Genomic DNA, 21,173 nt, shown 5'->3' with positions numbered 1-21,173 from the left:
ATACGACACCTGTGCTTTGCCCTCACCTTTCCCTTCTGTAAAATGGGTTTGTCCAAATATTCTGTCCACTCTGCCAAGCCTCTTAGGACACAAGGGAGCCTCCAGAAAGAGACACTCTCCAGGCCCTTCCCAGCTTCCTGTCTTTTCCTAGTCTGGGGAAATGGCGGGGAGACCTGGCTCCCCTGGGTTCACAGGCCCTGGGGCTGTTTGGCGTCCCTGACTCCGGTTTGCTCCAGATGGCGGTACAAGCTGGCGGCCTGCAGCGTGAGCTGTGGGGGAGGGGTCGTGCAGAGGATCCTGTATTGTGCCCGGGCCCATGGGGAGGACGATGATGAAGAGATCCTGTTGGACACCCAGTGCCAGGGACTGCCTCGCCCAGAACCCCAGGAGGCCTGCAGCCTGGAGCCCTGCCCACCTAGGTGAGTCAGCCGGTGACGGGAAGGGCAGCTCCTGGTGTGTGCAGATGGCAGGCTGGGCGCTGTGGTATGCACCTATAATCCCAGCTACTTGGAAAGCTGAATCAGGAGAACCACTTGAGTCCAGGAATGCAAGTCCAACCTGCGAAGCATAGCGAGACCTCATCTTTAAAAAAACAGGACGGGGCTGGGCACGGTGGTTCATGCCTGTAATCCCAGCACTGTGGAAGGCCGAGGCGGGCAGATCACCTGAGGTCAGGAGCTCGAGGCCAGCCTGGCCAACATGGCAAAACCCCATCTCTACTAAAAATACAAAAATTAGTCGGGCATTGTGCTGGGCACCTGTAATCCCAGCCACTCGGGAGGCTGAGGTAGGAAAATTGCTTGAACTCTGGAGGCAGAAGTTGCAGTCAGCTGAGATCGTGCCAACTCACTCTTGCCTGGGTGACAGAGCGAGATTCCGTCTCAAAAACACAAAACAAGACAAAGGTGGTCCAGTGGCCCAAGAGCCCGTCTGTGGGAATAGGGCTCCCTGGCAGGCTGTGCTAGGTGTGAGGTGAAGTTTAAGCACCATGCGGGCAGGGTGTGGTGTAGGGAGGCCTGGGAGACAGATGAGTCCGCATTTGAGCGGAACCCGAGGCTGTGAGCACCAGCCCTCTGCTGTGGAAGACGGGAGGGGTGGAGGTCCCCACAGGGACACACGGGGACATGGGACAGCTTCCTGCTCTAGACTGTGGGGTCTAGAGCCCAGTGATTAAGGGTGAACATTCACCCACCTCATTCACGTTCTTTAGTGGTTTCTTTTTGTAGGTTTGCATTTTTAATACATTCTTTTCTATACCGTACAAAAACATCCAGAAAAGAATGTAACAGACGTACATGTTCCAGCACTCAGATTTCATAGATAGCACCCTACTGCCATGTTTCCTTCCTTTACTTTTTTGTCCTGTTACTTGTATTTATTTAGAGATGGAGTCTTGCTCTGTCGCCCAGGCTGGAGTACAGTGGTGTGGTCTGGGCTCACTGCAACCTCCACTTCCCAGGTTCAAACAATTCTTCTGTCTCAGCTTCCTGAGTAGCTGGGAATACAGGCACCCACCACCATACCCAGGTAATTTTTGTATTTTTAGTAGAGGCAGGGTTTCACCATATTGGTCAGGCTGGTCTTGAATTCCTGACCTCAGGAGACCTGCCGACCTCAGCCTCCCAAAGTGCTGGAGTTACAGGCGTGAGCCATTGCACCAGGTCAGTCTCTAGTTTTAAATAAAATCCGGTTACAGGTAAGATTTCCCTTAAATTTAGGCTGGAAGTGGTAGTTCACGCTTGTAATCCCAGCACTTTACGAGGCTGAGATGGATGGATCATTTGAGCCCAGGAGTTCAAGACCAGCTGGGCAACATGGCAAAACCTCGGCTCTACTATAAATACAAAAATTACCTGAGCACGGTGGCGCACATCAGCACTCCCAGCTACCTGGGAGTCTGAGGCAGGAGAATCACCTGAGCCTTAGGAGGTCAAGGCTGCAGTCAGCAGAGATGCCACCACCACTGCACTCCAGCCTGAGTGAGAGTGAGACCCTGTCTCAAAAAAAAAAAAAAAAAAGATTTTACTTAAATATAAATCCTGTACTAATCTGTGATTTATCTGGAGTATGTTACAAAGTAGGGACCAAGGGATTCTTTTTTCTAAATTGTTAACCAGCATCTGTTGAACAAGACCTGATTCCCCCAGGTGGCTCCTTGCTCATGTTGTACATTAGAATCTATGTCTAGGCTTTCTACCAGGTTTTTTCTTTTCTTTTCTTTTCTTTTTTTTTTTTTTGAGATGGAGTATTTGTCCGTTGCCCAGGCTGGAGTGCAGTGGTGTGATCTCAGCTCACTGCAACTTCTGCCTCTTGGGTTCAAGCAATTTTCATGCCTCAGCCTCCTGAGTAGCTGGGATTATTTTGTATTTTAAGTAGAGACAGAGTTTCACTGTGCTGGCCAAGCCTGGTCTTGAACTACTGACCTTAAGCGATCTGCCGGGTTCTGCTTTCTGTGGGTTTTTTCTAGCTATTCCCTTGCCCAAAAGAATTGTTTTAAATGTTGTAGCTTTGTAACCATTTAACATCTGTGTCGCTACTGTGTCCTTATTTCTCTGCCTATGCTAAAGTCCCTCGGCTGTGTGCCCCATTTATTTTTCCACATCACATTTAGAGATGATCTGGGATTTTGTGGGAATTACAGGGCTTTTCACACTGCACCCTGCCTGCATGTTGCTTAAACATCACCTCCCACACCTAGCACAGCCTGCCAGGTAGCCCTGTTCTCTACAGACAGCCTCTTGGGCCACTGAGCTGCACCTCACTTTTTTTTTTTTTTTTGAGACGGAGTTTCACTCATGTTACCCAGGCTGGAGTGCAATGGCGCGATCTCGGCTCACCGCAACCTCCACCTCCTGGGTTCAGGCAATTCTCCTGCCTCAGCCTCCTGAGTAGCTGGGATTACAGACACACACCACCATGCCCAGCTAATTTTTTTGTATTTTTAGTAGAGACGGGGTTTCACCATGTTGACCAGGATGGTCTCGATCTCTTGACCTTGTGATCCACCCGCCTCGGCCTCCCAAAGTGCTGGGATTACAGGCTTGAGCCACCGCGCCCGGCCTGCACCTCACTTTTTTTTAGAGATGGGGTCTCACTATGTTGCCCAGTCTGGACTTGAACTCCTGGGCTCAAGTGATCCTCCTGCTTCAGCCTCCCACATAGCTGGGATGCAGGCACATAGCTGGGATGCAGGCGCATACCACATGATCTCTGGCTAACCTTTTGATGTTGCTGTAGCCACCCTGGCCTTACTATCCTAGAACATTCTAGGGAGCCTCCTGACTTAGGGCTTCTGTGCTGGCTCCCGCTGCCTGAAGTCTTCTGTGGATGCCCCGAGGCCCTGGATATCCCTCCCTGAGGCTCAGCTCAGACACCACAACTCCAGAGTGGCCCAGAGCCTTCCCTGAGCACCCATCCAGAACGACACACTCATCCCTCCTGTGGCTCTGCTCAGCACCCTGGTAGGTCGAGGTGGGAGGATTACTTGAGCCCAGGAGTTCTAGACCAGTTTGGGCAACATAGTGAAACCCCGTCTCTACAACATGGGGCCAGGCGCAGTGGCTCACGCCTATAATCCCAGCACTATGAGAGGCTGAGGTGGGAGGATCACCTGAGGTCAGGAGCTCGAGACCAGCCTGGCCAACATGGTGAAACCCTGTCTCTACAAAAAATACAAAAATTAGCCAGGCATGATGGCACAAGCCTGTAGTCCCAGCTACTTGAGAGGCTGAGGTGAGAGGAAGGCATGAACCCTGGAGGTCGAGGCTGCAGGGAGCTGTGATTGCACCACAGCCCTCCTCACCCTGGGTGACAGGGTGAGACTGTGCCTCAAAAAAAAAAAAAAAACCCTTAAAATAAAATATAAAATTCCTGCCGTGCACACGACAGCCCCGAGGGCAACACGGCATTCAGTCCTCATGCCAGTGGTGCCCAAGTGGAGAACGATCCATGCTCCGAGAGGAGGTGGGGTCTGGTTTGGCTCACTGCCACCTCCCAGGGTCATGTAGAACAGTGCCAGGCCATGGAAGGCAGCACTGCAGGGTCATGGCGGGGCACAGGATCACGATGAAGACCCCAGCTCCTGCGCAGGCTGCCGGGATTCACGTCCGGGCTCTGAAGAATACGGGCCATAATTCTTTATTCAATGATTACCAGTCAACTCGGTCAGTGTTAAGGTCCTCGGACTTCCCTTGCAGAACGTGGGGTGTTGACATCTGTCTCGCATTACCCAGGGGCTCACTTCCTGTCGCTGTTACTTGGCAGCCCCTGGGGTGCTGACAGGTATTCTGTGATAAGGAACTAGAGAGGGATGTGTGATTAGGGAGAAAGAGGCTTCTTTCTTTTTTGAGTCTCTTGTCACCCAGGATGCAGTGCAGTGGCGCGACCTCAGCTCATTGCAACCTCCGCCTCCCGGGTTCAAGCGATTCTCCTGCCTCAGCCTCCTGAGTAGCTGGGATTACAGGCATGTGCCATCACGCCCGGCTAATTTTTGTATCTTTAGTAGAGATGGGGTTTCTCCATGTTGGCCAGGCTGGTCTTGAACTCCTGACCTCAGGTGATCCACCCGCCTTGGCCTCCCAACGTGCTGGGATTACAGGTGTGAGACACTGTGCCCAGCCTTTTGGTAGCTCTCCCATGGCCGCGAGCCTTCACCCCAGACAGGAGGGGCTTAGTGGCTGCGCTTCCCATCTTCCCTGACCACGGAAGCTGTCTAGACAAGTGTCCAAGGACCTGAGGGTGGAGAGGGGACCGCGTGGGGCGGTACCGTCTCTGGGGAGGCCCAGCCTCTCTCTGGGGTCTTCTCTTTCTGCAGGTGGAAAGTCATGTCCCTTGGCCCATGCTCAGCCAGCTGTGGCCTTGGCACTGCTAGACGCTCGGTGGCCTGTGTGCAGCTCGACCAAGCCCAGGACGTGGAGGTGGACGAGGCGGCCTGTGCGGCTCTGGTGCGGCCCCAGGCCAGCGTCCCCTGTCTCAGTGCTGATTGTACCTACCGCTGGCATGTCGAAGCCTGGACGGAGGTGAGCACAGCGGGCGCTCGGACTCCCCGTGGGGCTGGGGCGGGCATCAGCTGTGGGTCCTCATGTGTGGGGGAGCCTAGGGGGCATTGGCTCATGTGTCCCCTGAAAGGAGGAAGACAGCTGGGGCCTGCTGGGGAGAGGCACCTAGAGGCAGAGAGACAGAGGCCTAGAGACCTGTGGGAGCTGGGCTTAAGAGGCCCTGGGGTTTGGGGACGCTGGAAGATGAAACGCAGGCCACTTAGCTCCACAAGGATGAGGGAATGCCAGCTGTGCCATGCTCTCGGCAGGGCAGGAAAGACAAGGGTAAATGGGGCTCGGGCTCTCCCCAGAGGGGCTCGCTTATGGTGTGGGGGGGACACGGGGCACAGCAGAGAGAGATGAGCCCACAGCCCCGCAGGCCTGATTGCTCTAAGGCTTGAGAGACAGAGAGGCCATGAGGGTGATAGCAGCCCAGGCTTCCCTTCTGGCTCCTCCCACCTACGTAAGCCACACACCAGGCACCATCTCTGAGCCTCAGTTTTCTCATCTGCAGAATGGAGACACTTACCCACCTTCTAGCTTGTACAAAGATTATGCTGGATCACTCCTGGCCTGAGGTTGCCACTGTCCTGGTCGCCTTCTGGCAGGGTCAGCCGTGACTCCTCCTCCCCTCTCCCGGCAGTGCTCTGTTTCCTGTGGGGACGGCATTCAGCGCCGGCGTAACATCTGCCTGGGACCCCAGGCCCAGGCGCCTGTGCCCACAGCCTTCTGCCAGCACTTGCCCAAGCCGGTGACTGTGCGTGGCTGCTGGGCTGGGCCCTGTGCGGGACAGTGGACGCCCAGCCTGGCGCCCCACGAAGAAGCCACTGCTCCAGGACGGACCACAGCCACCCCTGTTGGTGCTTCTCTCGAGTGGTCCCAGGCCCAGGCCCTGCCCTTCTCCCCGGCTCCCCAGCCTTGGCGGCTCCTGCCCGGGCACCAGAAAAGCCCAGCGCAGTCCAGTTATGTCCTGTCCTCCCTCCTGTCGGGCGGCTGCTGTGGGACTGGTGGGCAGCCCTTCCCTCTGGGAGGGACTGGCACAAGCACTTGGTCCTTGGGATGCATGCTTGGCACCCAGGATCAGGGCTGGCCCTCTTCCTGTCTGGCAAAGCAGAACCTCCCCACCTTTAAAAAAAAATGTTTTTTGGAGACGAAGTCTCCCTCCATCCCCCAGGCTGGAGTGCAGTGGTGTGATCTTGGCTCACTGCAACCTCTGCCTCCTGGGTTCAATCGATTCTCCTGCCTCAGCCTCCTGAGTAGCTGGGATTACAGGTGTGCGTTGCCACACCCAGCTAATTTTTGTATTTTTAGAAGGGATGGGGTTTCACCATGTGGGTCAGGCTGCTCTCGAACTCCTGACCTCATAATCTGCCCACCTTAGCCTCCCAAAGTGCTGGGATTGCACAGAACCTCCCTTTTACTACTATCAAGAGGAAGTAACTTGTGAGCCCCCTGGCCTCTGGGCTGCTCTGCATGTGCCCCTCTTGCCGGAGCGTCTGGAAGCAGCTCTGTGCCTTGAAGGTGACGCTCTGACCCATGCAGTCCCTGTCCTTGTCCTGAGAAGGCTTCCAGCTGGGCTGTGGAGGACAGGGTCCACCCCTACCTCCTGGTCTCCTTCCTCAGCTTGAAAGCCCCGGAGCGTGCCCTGCTGGGAATCCCAGAAGTGCTGCTTACCTGCCTCCTGCTCCCTTTTCAGGTGCCTGTGGCAGGCAGCTCCTTGAGCCGACAGGAACCATTGACATGCGAGGCCCAGGGCAGGCAGACTGTGCAGTGGCCATTGGGCGGCCCCTTGGGGAGGTGGTGACCCTCCGCGTCCTTGAGAGCTCTCTCAACTGCAGCGCGGGTATGTCTAGGGCCACGCAGGCAATGCTGCCAGTGACGGGCCCTGCTAGGAGCCAGCACGATGCTGGCAGGGGCCCCAAATGCATTCCCGCCTTTAGTTTGCATCCCATCTCATGACTGGGACATGATGATCAGCATTTTACAGATGAGGAAACTGAGGCTGGGAGAGATTAAGTAACATGCCCAGTTACTTAGAGTCACATGGCCAGCAGTGGGAGAGGCGGGACTTGAACTCAGCTCAGTCTGCCCTGGAGCCACTCCTCTGCTGGCCAGGCATGGGAGTGCTGGACCCTCACCGCCCTGCCCCTTCCTAGGGGAGATGTTGCTGCTTTGGGGCCGGCTTACCTGGAGGAAGATGTGCAGGAAGCTGTTGGGCGTGACGTTCAGCTCCAAGACCAACACGCTGGTGGTGAGGCAGCGCTGCAGGCGGCTGGGAGGCGGCGTGCTGCTGCGGTACGGGAGCCAGCCTGCCCCGGAAACCTTCTACAGAGGTATGGCCCAGCCTTCTCCACCTCCTCTGGGTGCTCTGGTCCTGGCAGGGAGGCTCAGTGGGTGCTGCTGGGGAGGGGACTGGGGAGGGGACTGCCCCAGTGGGGCAGTGGAAAGATATGGAGAGAGCCAACTAAGATAGAAGGACCTGGGGTTGGCCAGTGTCAGTCTGCACATGCCAGGGAGTCACAGGATGGGTGCTACATCCCTCCTCTTTGGGACCTGGCAGCAAAAGGGACGGATATAGGACATGGTCCACATCCTCAGTTGGTCCCTCGGGCCGCTTGCCCCATACGCACCCGCCCTGCCTGCAGCCTGCCAGCCTTTCAAGGCCATTTAGGGTTTTTGTGGGAGCCACTGTCCCTCAGCCCTGTTCCGGGGCACTGGTGTGAGCATATACAAGCACACTTCAGGCAGAGGATGGCACCTCAGGGGCCCCTGCCTTGCCCATGGCTCCCTCGATACCCTCTGATAGCCCTCTCAGGTGCCTTGGGGGGCTTTCTGTCTTCCAACAGCCCGAGCTGGCCCAGGTTGGCTTTCCTAGCCAGTTCCAGAGCTTCCTTGGCTCCCCCAGGCGTCAGGGGCTTAGCGGCAACAGGGCTTAGCCTCTGCGGAGACCTAGTGTGCCGCCTCCCTGCCCCAGCACCTGCCCGGGCAGAGAGCTGTGCATGTGCCTCAGTGTACAGGTGCTGCTAGGCCCTGCTGAAAGGCCATGAGCCCACTGTCACAGCTCACACTGCTTCTCACTCTCCGGCCTGGCCCAGCCCACATGCCACCTGCCTTGAAAGAGGTGCAGGTATAGGCAGGTGGGGGCTCCAGTGCGCTCTGAGGAGCAGCAGTGGCCGACATGGGTGGAGCCTATCCTTGGTGCCAGGTTCAGTGTTAAACACTCCTGCACGTGTGACGTCACTGAGTCCTAAAGACCACCCTGCTCAGTGCATGCCATTGTTTTCTTCAGTTACAGAGGAGGGAACAGGAGCCCAGAACATTTCGCCTTTGTCTAAGGTCACTGGGCTCAGCTGGGTTTGCCTGGGAACCCCTATATTGACCACAGTGCCATGCTACCCTGCACTGCTCCCTGGCTGTGAGTTGTCCTGGCCTCTGGCACCAGTGGTCACTCTGGATTCCTATGTCCCACCTGCTTCCTCTGCAGAATGTGACATGCAGCTCTTTGGGCCTTGGGGTGAAATCGTGAGCCCCTCACCGAGTCCAGCCACGAGGAATGCAGGGGGCTGCCGGCTCTTCATCAATGTGGCTCCACATGCCCGGATTGCCATCCGTGCCCTGGCCACTGACATGGGCACTGGGACCGAGGGAGCCAATCACAGCTACATCTCGGTGAGACCCCACATGGGGACTTGTGCTGTGATTCTGGACAGATTTCCCTAGGGGGCGCAGGCTAGGGGTCCCCTTTCAGTTTATTTCAGACTAAAACCCTCAAAATCATTAGTGAAAGAATGGGAGAAGAGAGCTTCCTCCACATATTCACCAAGAAATGTGTTTTGAGCTACCTGTAATAGTAAAATAGTGGTTTACATCTGTAATCCCAGCACTTTGGGAGGCTGAGGAGGGCAGATCACTTGAGGTTAGGAGTTCGAGACCAGGCTGGCCAACATGATGAAATCCCATCTCTACTAAAAATACAAAAAGTAGCAGGGGGCTGGTGGCGTGTGCCTGTAATCCCAGCTACTTGGGAGGCTGAGGCATGAGAATCACTTGAACCTGGGAGGCGGAGGTTGCAGTGAGCCCAGATAGGGCCACTGCACTCCAGCCTGGGGGACAGAGCGAGACTCCATCTCAAAAAAAAAAAAAAAAAAAAAAAGAAATACTAAAGACCTTTCCTGATGTAGACTGACAGCTAACCCAGGACTGAAGCATAATTTTATAGGCTGATATAACTTGGGACAGAAGAGCATCCCGCACCCTCCCCAAGGTTTCGAGTGTTCTGGGAGAGCTGTTCTGCAGGGTATCAGCTTTCGCAGAGGAGGCAGCCTGGCCTCTGGTCTGGCACCCCGACTGCGTGTCCTTGGGGAAGTGACATAACTTCCCTGAACCTTGGTTTCCTGGGTAGAGTCATAGTGTCCTCCTAGTAGGGCTTTGTGAGCATTAAATGTGGTCCTGAATGTACGAGCCCTTGCACATTGAGGCTTCTGTGAATGCTAATTATCACTCGTGTAACTGGTCCTTCTGGGCTGCCCCTTTTCCCTCAGATCCGGGACATCCACAGCTTGAGGACCACAACATTCCGTGGGCAGCAGGTGCTCTACTGGGAGTCAGAGAGCAGCCAGGCTGAGATGGAGTTCAGCGAGGGCTTCCTGAAGGCAAAGGCCAGCCTGCGGGGCCAGTACTGGACTCTCCAATCTTGGGTGCCAGAGCAGGACCCTCAGTCCTGGAAGGGAAAGGAAGGAACCTGACGGTCGTTGAACATCTGTTACGTGTCTGGCCAGCCCTGGAGGGTTGACCTCTGGTCTCAGTGCTTTCCAATTCTAACTTTCTCCAATCTTAGAGATCTACTTGAGAGTCCTCTCCAATGTCCAAAAGGCTAGAGGGTTGGAGGTGGGGACTTTGGAAAGGCAGCCCCCATTTCCTCGGGTACCAATAAATAAAACATGCAGCCTAACCGGCGTTTTTTTCTTATAAACAAGCTGTCCAGACCTGGCTTGAAAACCCATCCCACGGCAAGGCAGGGATTCGCTTGCAGCGGTTGGCTCTATCTGATCTGAGCAAGTCCCTGGACACGTCTAGTTATCTTCTTCCTATCCAGGGAGAAAAGCCTATCAGGATTGAGCTACGAGGCTGGCATAGTTGCCAGCTCCCTGCGAAGCCGCACTCGTGTGTCCGGGTGTAAGGCTTTGACCACTAAGGTGTCCGCGCGCCACCAAACCCCGCCCCCTATGCTAATATGCCCGCCCCCTCGGGCACACCTCTCCGCTGCCTGCGAGCCCCGCCCCGTACGCTAACAAGCCAGCGCTACGCCGCAGCCTGCGGGGCCCGCCCCCTATGCTAATGAGCACCCTCCTCCCCTCAGGCGTAACTCGCTGTAAAGCCTGCAGCCCCGCCCCCTATGCTAATATGCTGTCTCTCCCACAAGGCAGCGCGCCGGCTCGTACGCGGCCGGCTACCGATCCTTTTGTGAGGGCTGTGAGCTGCGCCGGACGGCCGCACCATGAGCGGCTCGGGCGGGGCGGCCGCGGCGTCTGCCAGCTCCGCGCCGCCCGCGCAGGAAGAGGGCATGACGTGGTGGTACCGCTGGCTGTGTCGCCTGTCGGGGGTGCTGGGGGCCGTCTGTGAGTACCCGCTCGGGAAAGGGGCCGGCCCCGCCGCGCATGCGCGCCCTGCCCCGCCCCGCACGACCCCACGGGAAGGACCCGCTGGGGTCGGGTGGGTCTGCCGGGCGTCTCCCGGGGCGGAGGAGTGGCGGGGCAGCCGGGAGCCGGCGTCCCGGGGTTCCCATGGCTACCGGCTAGGGCCTGGGCACGTCGGTACCACGGGCTGGGCTGGTGCTTCTGGTAACATTCCGGGAGGGACCAGAAACGCCAGGACGGGGTAGGGGTTGGGGGGGGGACGAAGGGGAGGGAAAGGAGGGGAGGGGAGGGGAGGGAAGGGGGGAGGGGGGCTGCCGGCGTGGGGCACGTGACTGAGCCCCTCCCCTCACCCTCCAGGGACTTTCATTTGACTTCAGAGATGCTTACGGGGCGCATGCCCACCTGGCCCGTAGTAAGGGTCAACTGTTGACTTGGGCGTAGGTGACGGCAGCCACGTTGCTAACCTTTGGGCGAGGATTGTTTATAAGTTGGGCTGGTGCATGGCTGGCTAGATGTGTGACTGGAAGCCGCTGGGCGGGAGTTTGCCGAGAGTCAGGTGGTGTCAGAACACAGGTGGCCCCAGGGGACGGTGGGGCAGTGAGCTGAGGGCCGGGCCTCTCCCTGGGTCCTCTCTCCCTCATTGCTGCTGCCTTAGCTAGCCTGTCACTGGCCTCCTCCCCTCCTCCGCCCTATCCCAGACGCAGACCCTGACCTCAGGCTCCCTGGGAAGCCAGGCTCTTAGTGCGGCCAGGAAAGGACAGAGAGGGAGGCAGGTGTGCTCCAGGAGTGAAGGGAGGTCATGCAGCCGGCCGTTCAGGAAAATACAAGTCTGTCTGAATGATAGGCTTTCCTTTCCTGTCTGCCCTCAACCTTGTGAATTACTGGACTGGGCAAGGTCTTAGAGAATGTCTGTCGAGGACATCTGCAAGGTTTAAACGGGGGCCTGCCTGGCACAGAGGGCTAGATCTGGGCCTGGGCAGGGCAGACCCCATCAGCTCTCCTGCCAGAAGGACCACCTTTTCAGGGTCACCTTGGGTTCCACAGCCTTTCCAGGTGGGTGAGGGTGGAAGAAAGTTGAGGGCGGACGGAGGTTGAGGCAGGAGGGTGCGGGGCAAGGACTGTGCTGCCCTCACTAGATGCCCTGTCCAGAGGCAGCTGGATACTGTAGGGCAGGCCCTACCCCAATATCACAAAAAGACCCTGAGTTTGTCTCTGCTGTCCAGAGCAAGCATGCTTTTGACTTTGTAAGAGAGACTCGTGGGCTTGAAGATAGGCGCTGGATCCGGTCTTCTCATGACTGGTTAGCTGTTTTCCCTGCAGATTAGGGTGGGCAGTGCAGAGGGGGCGATGTGGTCAGTGGTGAGAAAGGAAAGGTCCTGACTACGGCCTGTAGGCCACTGCCTCCTTCCTTCTTGGTCAGTGGTCCTGCCGACTCCCAGATTAGCCCTGGAGTCTTCCTCAGTTCTGGGCCTCGCAAAGTGAGGTGCCTGTGCCTGCGCCAGGAGTTCCTGGTGCTCCGTTGGGCCTGCACATGAAGCTTCGGGAGAAACCTGTGGCATTGCCCTGAACTGTCAGTCGCATCTGCAGATTTTGAGGGGCATTGTTTTGTGAATATCAAATGCTGTATTACAGGGGAGAAGGCAAAAATGCAGGATGTTTGAGAGATGCAGCAGGAATTCAGACAAGGGTTGTATGCCTGGCCGGTCCTTGGGATAAGGTTGTCCTCCCCCAGGGTGGGAGGCTCAGAGAGAGGAGCTGGAGAGGGTCTCCCCTGGGTCCTAAGAGCACCTGGAAGTGATACCTTGGGAGGGGACAGGATTGCATGGTGACCACCCCCCTCACATGGAAGATATCAGCATTGAGGCCCCTGAGTGGACATTCTCCAGCCCTTTATTGCTAAGGGATTCCTGGCTGGAGCCTGCTGGTCTGGGTTGAGGCCTGGTCCTCTCCCAAGGCTGACTGTGGGTGGCACAGCTGGGGTAGGGTTGGAGCTAGAGGCCAAATGCTGACTGCAGCAGGAAGCACAGCCCAGCTGTCAGGTGAGGCCAGGCACAGCAGAGAGACAGGAAGCTGTGTTGCCCTTCAGGCACTCTGCTGGGGCAGCCAGGCCCCTGTGCACCCATGGTTCTGGAATATCTTGCTGTGTGAGGCAGATGTCGAAGGCTGTGCCTAGGATAAGTGCAGCGCTTGATACTTTGTTTTAGGAGGAGACCCAGGGGCCCACACTGCACTGTAGCTCTGCTCACTTGATCTGGCGTCCTTGCCTGCTGTCTGCATAAGGTTACCTGGGAGAATGGAAAACGGCAGAATTCCAGACCTGGGTGGAGGGATCAGGTGCAGAGGAGCTTCTGCAAGTTTAATGAGCTGGTTGCTAATTGCTGCCTCCAAGGCCCCCGTCCCAGCAATGGCCTGGGCTTGCTCCCTGCCCAGCAGCCAGCTCCTCGGACCAATCTTGAAGGCTCCTGGAGTTCCTGGTGAAGCTGGGCTGCAGGCTGTGGCTAGAAGAGGGAGTTGGGTGCAAGAGACCTGGCTGGTGAGGTGCAGCCGGGAGGCGGGGTTCAAGGTTGCACATGTGGGCATCAGAGAAGCCACGTTCTGGGGTGCAGGAAGATGTTCCTTTCCCCTCCTGGCCTCGTGGCATTTCAGTGGTGGGTTCCCTGGGCTGTGGGACTTGCTCACGTGCAAGAGGGAAAGCGGGCCTGGGAAGATGAAGATAGTGAGCAGTGGCACGGGGCTGGCGAGGAAGTCGGAGCCGGAACTGCCGCTCGGTCTTACCTGGTTTCCATCTCTGTTCTGAGAGAGGCACCCCTTGTCCTGACCAAAATCCAAGCCATATTTTCTGAGTCAGAGGACTTCTTGTGTGGCCGGCCCTGTGATGGTGACAAGTGACCCTTACTGAAGGCTGAGTCTCGGGGGAGCACTGGCCTGAATCCTTGAGGGACATTCCCTCTTTAATCCTTCTTTAATCCTAGCCTCCCTTTGAGGTGCGTACTGATGCAGCTGGGGTCAAAGGGCCAGCTCCTCCGAGCCCTGGAGTGGAGAGAGGGCGAGATACTCTCGTAGCCTTCCCAGCGCCCAGAGCCGGCCAGCTGTGAGACCCACTTGTCACCTTGCTGCCACCTTGCTCTGGGGCTTGGGGCGAGCCCTGGCACCACTCTGCGCCTCCCCACCCGTCTCAGATGATAGAGGGCAGGCTTCTGGGTGCCGTGAGAACTGTGTGCTACGTGTCCGCAGGGACTCTGGTGCTTTCCAGTCACCTCCCCGGGCCGCCATGCCAGCGGGCTCTGCCTGCCTCCCACTGACTTCTGCCGTGTCTCTTGTTTGAAGCTTGTGCGATCTCTGGCCTCTTCAACTGCATCACCATCCACCCTCTGAACATCGCGGCCGGCGTGTGGATGATGTGAGTAGCGCATGGCTGTCCCGCCCCGGGGGTCCCGCTGGTCGGGAGTCTGCGGGGCGCCCCCCGGGGCGGAGGAGAGGCGGGGGCTGTGGGAGCTGGCATCCTTGAGGTTGCCATGGTTACTGGCTCTGCCTGAGCGCCTCAGGGCACGTGGGTTTCTGGCCACAGCATGGGTCTTCTCCTGCCTCCTACCCCCACCATGTTTGGTTTTCTAACGAGAGGTCAGGGTTTGGGGATGCCCGGCCTTCATCCAGCGCAGGGCTGAGGCCATCCAGTGCTCCAGACATTTCTGGAGCATACACTGAGACTGCAGATGCCAAATCCACTATGCTGGTGCCGTCACCCTCTGGGAGCTCCCAGGATGGGGGTGGGGAAGGCCATTTGTTGGGGCTGGCTGAGGACTGGGTTGGAGGGTCCACTGGGAGAGGGCGCTCTAGCTCGGGGCTGTGCCAAAGATGGGTGGGAGAGGCGGGTCAGAGTGGTCATGGGAACCTGCGGTCAGAACACCCTCACATGCGCTCCATGACCGCCTCCTGCCAGGCAGCGCCATCCCAGCGGAAGGGAAGGCGCGGTGAGGGCAGGTCTGTGCAGCTTGGGGCACATGAGAAGTGGCTGTGTACCAAGAATTTATGAGTGTCCTCGTGGGGCTTGGTCTTGAGGGGCACTGAGATGGACGAGATTCAGGTCCCGTCCTCAGTGACCCATGGCCAGTGGAGAGCCTCGGGGGCTTGCTGTGGTGGGTCACCAATGCCTGTGTTTGCCAATGGTGGATAGCAATGGGGATGGACAGAGGAGAGGCGCTGGGCCCAGCCTCAGGGTGGCGTCGGAGCCTGGCCGAGTTTGCAGTGGAAGGGCTGGCCCAGCACAGAGTGAGTTGATGCCTGGAGGCCTGGTGTGTGGGAGGCTTGGGGCCGGGTGCAGTGGTTAAAAGTTGTGAAGACAGTCTCTGCCCTGGGCTTGGGGTGGCTCTGGGGTGTCCTGAGCTGCATTTCTGTTACACAGGCGTAATGATAGCATGTTTCTCCCAGGCTTGGGGACAGACAGAAGGGCCTGGCTCAGTGTCTGGTAATTGACTGTCACCTACACATTGAGAATACCAAGACCACGGCAGACACTCTGTCACCAGTGGCTTAGCTATTCCCACCCCAAACACGGGGCCGGATGCAAGAACTTGTTAAAGTTCTTCCTCCCAGCGTGGGCTTCCCCTGGGAGTCCCTGGGACTGGGGCTGGTGGGTGTGTGGGCAGCCCTCTGTAACTGTTCTGAGACTGCCTGGCTCCAGCTCTCTGCCTCCCTGGTGGGGCAGCCTTCCTGGTGCTGATGCCACTGATGGATGCTGGTGGTCATGGCTATATGACTTAACAGCAGACAGAGCTGCCAGGTGCTCCATCTGTGGGCACCCTGCCTCAGCCTTACAGCAGTGCCATGATGTGGGGTCCTCTCTCCTTCGTCTCACACAGGAGGAGGATAAAGGGAAGCAGGAGCCCGGGGGCTTCCCTCTAGGAGTGTTGAGTTCAGCTGGGGAGATGGGTGTGCAGGAGCAGCTGGGGAGTGTTGGAGTCTTCAGCAGAGGCTCTTTAGGGGGTACAAGCAGGTGCCCTGGCAGCCAGGCGTCTTCCCAGAGGAGGAGGGACAGGGGCAGGAGGACAAGGGAGGTGGCATTCATGTGGCACTGGCACTGTGAGCCCCTGTCCCCCGGGATTGTCAGTCGCTGCTTTTCTCCTGCCCTGCTTCCTGCAGCATGAATGCCTTCATCTTGTTGCTGTGCGAGGCGCCGTTCTGCTGCCAGTTCATCGAGTTTGCAAACACAGTGGCGGAGAAGGTGGACCGGCTGCGTTCCTGGCAGAAGGCTGTCTTCTACTGCGGGTGAGGGGCTGCTGGGCAGGGTCCCGTGACACAGTTCCCCAAAACCCCACTGACAAAATGTGACCCAAAGGTCAGGTGAGGGTGGGCAGTGTGTGCGTTTCCTCTCTGTAGAAGTGTAAACTGGGACAGCCTTTGTGCAGTGATTGCCGATAGCTGCCAAACCTGCCCCAGTGGTTCTGCGCTGGGGACTCAGCTGTTGCTGTCCTGCAGTCACTGGAAGGTTCAGAGGTTTATGAGCATGTGTGGCAGCATTCCGTGCAGCTGAGAAAAAGGGAAGCGTCTGGAACTTTGGTCCATCCGCTGGGTGGTGGTAACCAGATGATAGTAGGTCTGTAGGATGTGTTTCCGAAGAGTGGGTTGATCTAGGTGTCCTGACGTGGAAGGGAGGGAGCAGGTTATAGAGCAGAAGTGTCGTTGCCCTCTAAATGTGCTTGTTGAAGTCTTTCCCATTTCTAACAGTGAAATCAATCTGCAATATGCCTCCTCTGAGTCATAAGATGGAACTAATTTCAGGATAAGTTTAATACATGGAAGCTCCTAGAATAATGCCCCTGGTGGTCAGGAGGCTGGCGGCAGCAGTATTTATCATTGTCTAGGTTATCTTTCGAAAGAGGTGCAGACGCAAGCTTGCTTTCCCTTCAGAGAGGCCCAGTAGTTTTGATGCTAAGAGCACAAACCTGGTGCTTAGCTCTGAAGCATCTTCTGCTCTATCTAAATCCCGAAGAACACAGGATCACAACGTCCTCGTCTTCTGCAGTATCATGTCCTTTGGGGTTCAAAAAACTGTACTTTAAAAATGCTAGCCATACTATAAATTCATTAACCGTAATTTGGAAAATAGAACAGTGTTACTTGAAGCCGGCTGCCTCCTGATCTTCCGATGTGTGTGTTTCCTGTCTGCGGGTGTTTTTTAAAAGCCTGCTTTTAGCACAGTCAACATTATGAATAAGTTGGTACCCTGCTTTTCTTTACTTAGTGTAATGATGTAAGCATTTTTAACATCACCACGGACTTCATAATATTACTTTTAATATAGGAATATTCGTTCAGCTGGAATGTCATGGTTTTCTTAATTTCTTAACGGGTGTAAATCGAACTGCGATAAACATCTATCTGCTAAGACTTTTTCTGTGTTTATGATGATTTCCTTAAGATCTGTTTTCAGGTGTGGAATTATTGGGTCAAAGAGTCTGATCATTAAAAGTATTTTAAGACGTGTGTCTACGTTGCTTTCCAAAGAGGTCACTTGAGTCTCTCCCGCACCCCTGCTCCATGCCTGGGGCTTCACATTTGTATTTATCCGTTTGTTATTTAAGAGGAAAAATATTTCCCCATGTGCTCTCATTGCATTTTCTTACTTGAAATTTTCGAGTTGACTTTTTAACCTGTTTTTACGTAGCAAGTTCAGCGCGTTTTCTGCATTAAAGATTTCATGGTCCTTGCTTGTATTTCCTGCAACTATTTTTGCAGCCTCTTGTTTGCCTTTAATTTTGTTTTTGTCAGAAGATTCCCTGCCATGGTCTTTCTTTTTCTTTGAATTTCTATTATTTTATTGAAATTTTTTAATGACAGGAAAATCTCACAACCACATGTCGATAAGAATGAAATTCAGGTAGAATGCAATTGGCTATGAGTCTCATCCTCCCGTATAGGCAGCATCCTCTGGGGAGGTGACAGGACAGAGCGTTGGCCTTCAGGCTGCAGGTATTCTTCTGGCCCAGTTAGCCCAGGGATTGCTGCTGGTCTGGAAATGCCAGCCCGGATGGAGAATCAGCCCCGGGGATGCTTAGGCCCCAGTGGACCCTGCCACCAGGTGGCACCAAACTGCAACAAACTCTGGGCCGACCCCGCAGATCCTGCAGCCTGCAGCCCTCTGATGATGAGACCCTGTGTTCCCTGCGGTAGAATTCTGGGGACCTCACTTGTGGAGATGTGGCTAGTGTTTCACCATAACTCAGAGCATTTATTTAGTGCCTGTGGTGTTCAGCATTGTGTAGTTAACATGCCTGACCTCACACAAGGTTTGATCCCCTCTCCACGGTAGAGACGGAGTGACTTACCCACGAAGCTCGCAGGGCCTGGGTGGAAGCCAGATCCTCTGTCACGGCCCTCTCTGGACAGCGTTTCTCACAGCCAGGGCGCTGGACCATCTCGTGACCGTTTAGCCCTTTCTGGGATCACAGACCCTTTCAGAGTCTGATGAAAGCTTTAGGTTCTGTTCCCAGAATCAAACAGTTTTACGGACAAGTTCAGGGCTGTTCAAGGGCTTTCTGAAGCTCTGCCCCAGCTGATTTCCGGGGATCCTTCCTGTGCCCTGGGTGTCTAGGAAGGGGGCAGGGCCGAGTCTGGAAGCCAGGAAGGATGTGGGGCCGTGGGGTAGGAGTGCCCCTTTGACCTCTGCTTTCCCCCAGGATGGCGGTCGTTCCCATCGTTATCAGCCTGACCCTGACCACGCTGCTGGGCAATACCATCGCCTTTGCCACAGGGGTGCTGTACGGACTCTCCGCTCTGGGCAAAAAGTGCGTCTGCCAGGCCCAGCCCCTGGGCGGGGCTTTCCTTTCCCACCCCCTGAAGTCTCTCAGTGAGGAGGGTCTGAGAGTGGCCCCTTTAAGCCAGTGGAGACTGAGGCAGAGGCGTCGGTGACTCATTTGTGCCTCCAGCGTTCAGCTCTAGTGGGTGAAGACAGGATTCACAACACTTCCGCGTGGCCCAGTCTTGCCCCGTCACGGCCTGCAGCAAGGATAGCAAACGTAGGGCTCGTGGGCGCCCCTTCCCATCCTGGGTCTGCACTGGGCATTGCATTCCGTTGCCACCCTCTCTCCTGCAGAGCCCAGACTGAGGCTGGTTCTTTCTCAGCCCAGCATCCCAGGCAGCCTGGGCCACTCTCAGAGGCGACAAGATAGGCCTTTGTCTTCCCAGCAGATGTCTCTGGGGAAATCAGAATGCCTGCAGGTCATACCTGGGTCACAGGGCAGGAACCAGGCAGTGGACAGAAGGGCCGTGGGCGTGGGGCCGGTGCTCCACGTGACGCTGCCTCTCTCTCCCCAGGGGCGACGCGATCTCCTATGCCAGGATCCAGCAGCAGAGGCAGCAGGTGGATGAGGAGAAGCTCGCAGAGACCCTGGAGGGGGAGCTGTGAAGGGCTGGGCGCCCCTCCCTCCCTGCACCTCCCCTGGCTCTGTGTGGGTCCAAGTGAGGCCTGAACGGTCCGTGCCGAGGCACAGCCTGGAGAGGGGTTTCTGCACGTGCCCCCACCTGCAGTCCTCTGCCACTTTCTCCAGACTCCAAACTGGCTTACACCGGGAGCCCCTGGCTGCTGGTGTGAGGGTCTGGACCGCTGGACTTGAGGCAGAGCTGAGCAGAGCCTGCAGCAGCTGTGTGGACAGCATCCAACCCTGCTCCTCTGCTGGGTGGGTCCACAGAGCTCACACCACAGACAGGGCTGCTGGTGACCTGCTGCGACCTCGGAGCAGCCTCCCCGGGAGATGCTGGTCCTGGCTTGAGGGGAGGTGTGTCAAGTAGGACCCTGCCACCGGGTACTGAGCAGAGGGACCTCCCCCAGCTTTCTCGGCAGGCGGAGCCTCAGGGCCCGGGACAGCCTGCTGCTGCCCCCAACCTCCCACCGCTGCCCAGGGTGCAGCGCCCACTGCTACTCCGCCTTCTGAAAAAGCTCACAGGGCTCCACAGGTGCACCCCTGTACCTGCAGCCTTGGCAGTGACTGGACAGCTGGGTGGCGGGTGCCCCCTATCAGCTCCTGGAGCCTTGGACAGGCCACCCCAAGACTCCTCAGCTGCCCTTCCCCTCTGGGCCTGCTGGGGCCCCTAGGTTCCGCCCATTCCCCCCAATCCCTGCTGGCCTTGGTGCTAAGGAAGTGGGGAGAGCAGGCTCTCCCTGGCACCCTTAAGGGTGCCCAAAGTCTCCCTGGTGTGGCCCGGTCATGTCAACTGCAGCCCAGCCCTGTTAGTGGGTTAGTGGGTCTGACCTCAGCCCCGCTTAGGTGCTCTTGCCGGCCTGGCCAAGCCCGGCCCTCAGGGAGCTTCTGCCTTTGAAGAACTGGGCAGAGGCCACAGTCACTTCCCCACATGGAGCTGTCCCCACTGCCCCGGATGCCAGGCCGTCAGGAAGCAGACCTGTACAGGGAGGATACCAAGAGCTGGTGCCCAGGAAGCCCATCCCCGTCTTCCCTCTGCCAGCCTCTCTGTGAGGCTGGCCGTCGGGCAGGTGGGACCTGGCTAAGCTTGGGTGGGGCTTGGCAGAAGCAGGCGGGTGTAGAAGAAACTCTTGTCTGCGGCCGACGCCGGGCTGGGCCTGCTCTGAGCTTCTGGAGCACAGGGACTAGGTCTTGCTAAGTGGACAGAAGCCCCATGGCTGTGCCAGAGGGTTCCCAGGAACACCTTCCAGGCCCATCTGCCTCTGAGGCCAGGAGTGGCAGGCTGGTGGGAGGGGGGTGGGGTTCTTTGGGCCCTGCCCAGTACTGTCCTGGGGACTTGCTGGTGGGCTCTTGGGTCAGCAGTACCCCACCCCGGGAGCCTGGCCAGCTGAGCCCCAGAATGGCAGGGGCATTATAGCCTGGTGGACATGTGCCTTCAGGGTTCCTCTGGGGCCACCTTCCTCAGGCCAGTGCTGGGTTCCAAGGGCTATGTGTGTGTGTATATATGTATATCTGTGTGTGTGTGCACGCATCTGTCCCACAACTGCAGTGAATGACACCTGTCTACCTCCCATGAGGAGCAAGGGCCCTGCCTGCCCTCTGCTCATTCTCACCCAGGTAGTGGGCCCCTCAGTCCCCTTCTGCCTGGTTTGCCTGCTGCTGCCCCTGCCAGAGGGGCCTCACTGGCAGCCAGAGACTGCAGGAGAAGGCTTGGCTGTGGATCAAGGAAGGCTGCCCTGTGCCCTGTGGGGAAATGGTGGCTGCATGGCTGGATGCAGAGGTGGAAGGTCCTTGGCCACAGGTGGGTCACCTGTCCCAGGTTCCCAGCAATCTGCAGCTGTGTGGTCCTGGGGCCTGGATCCTGTCTCCCAGGGGGCGTGCTGTCCAGCAGGAGCCCTGCCTTGCCAGGAATGTCTCTTCCAGCAGCCTGGGTGGCCGGGCCTCCCCTGCCTTGTCTGGGCTCTGTGTGGCACCCATTCCCCCTTTTCTGCTCCTCCGTGTTTGTGTGCGTCTTGAGCAATAAAGTGCGGCCATGGCTCTCGTGCCTGCCCTCCGCTCCCTTCTGCCTTGGTGCGTGCGTGTGT

The 21,173-nt window shown here is 57.1% G+C and overlaps 2 protein-coding genes across 2 annotated transcripts in view; both read left to right on the top strand.

Annotated features, from left to right (window-relative positions):
* ADAMTS13 (ADAM metallopeptidase with thrombospondin type 1 motif 13) overlaps positions 1-9,985 on the top strand; it is a 36,504-nt gene extending 26,519 nt beyond the window's left edge. The window contains exons 23-29 of the mRNA XM_017513130.2: positions 237-419; positions 4,814-5,018; positions 5,680-5,998; positions 6,733-6,879; positions 7,193-7,369; positions 8,521-8,705; positions 9,578-9,985. Of these exons, the coding sequence (XP_017368619.1) occupies positions 237-419; positions 4,814-5,018; positions 5,680-5,998; positions 6,733-6,879; positions 7,193-7,369; positions 8,521-8,705; positions 9,578-9,781 (1,420 nt within the window). The 3' untranslated portion in view covers positions 9,782-9,985. The remainder of the gene's footprint in view (positions 1-236; positions 420-4,813; positions 5,019-5,679; positions 5,999-6,732; positions 6,880-7,192; positions 7,370-8,520; positions 8,706-9,577) is intronic.
* A 446-nt stretch (positions 9,986-10,431) lies between these two features.
* Positions 10,432-21,148, top strand: CACFD1 (calcium channel flower domain containing 1). Its single transcript, XM_017513127.2, has 5 exons — positions 10,432-10,654; positions 14,000-14,072; positions 15,812-15,937; positions 18,349-18,456; positions 18,986-21,148. Exons 1-5 carry the CDS (start codon positions 10,534-10,536, stop codon positions 19,074-19,076), a joined length of 519 nt encoding a protein of 172 aa, XP_017368616.1. The 5' UTR covers positions 10,432-10,533; the 3' UTR covers positions 19,077-21,148.
* The last annotated feature ends 25 nt before the right edge of the window (positions 21,149-21,173 follow it).

Source organism: Cebus imitator, unplaced genomic scaffold, assembly GCF_001604975.1.
Source record: "Cebus imitator isolate Cc_AM_T3 unplaced genomic scaffold, Cebus_imitator-1.0 Scaffold486, whole genome shotgun sequence".
Lineage (NCBI taxonomy): Eukaryota > Metazoa > Chordata > Mammalia > Primates > Cebidae > Cebus > Cebus imitator.
Note: the sequence above shows the minus strand (reverse complement) of the source record. Positions and strands in the feature narration are given on the sequence as shown.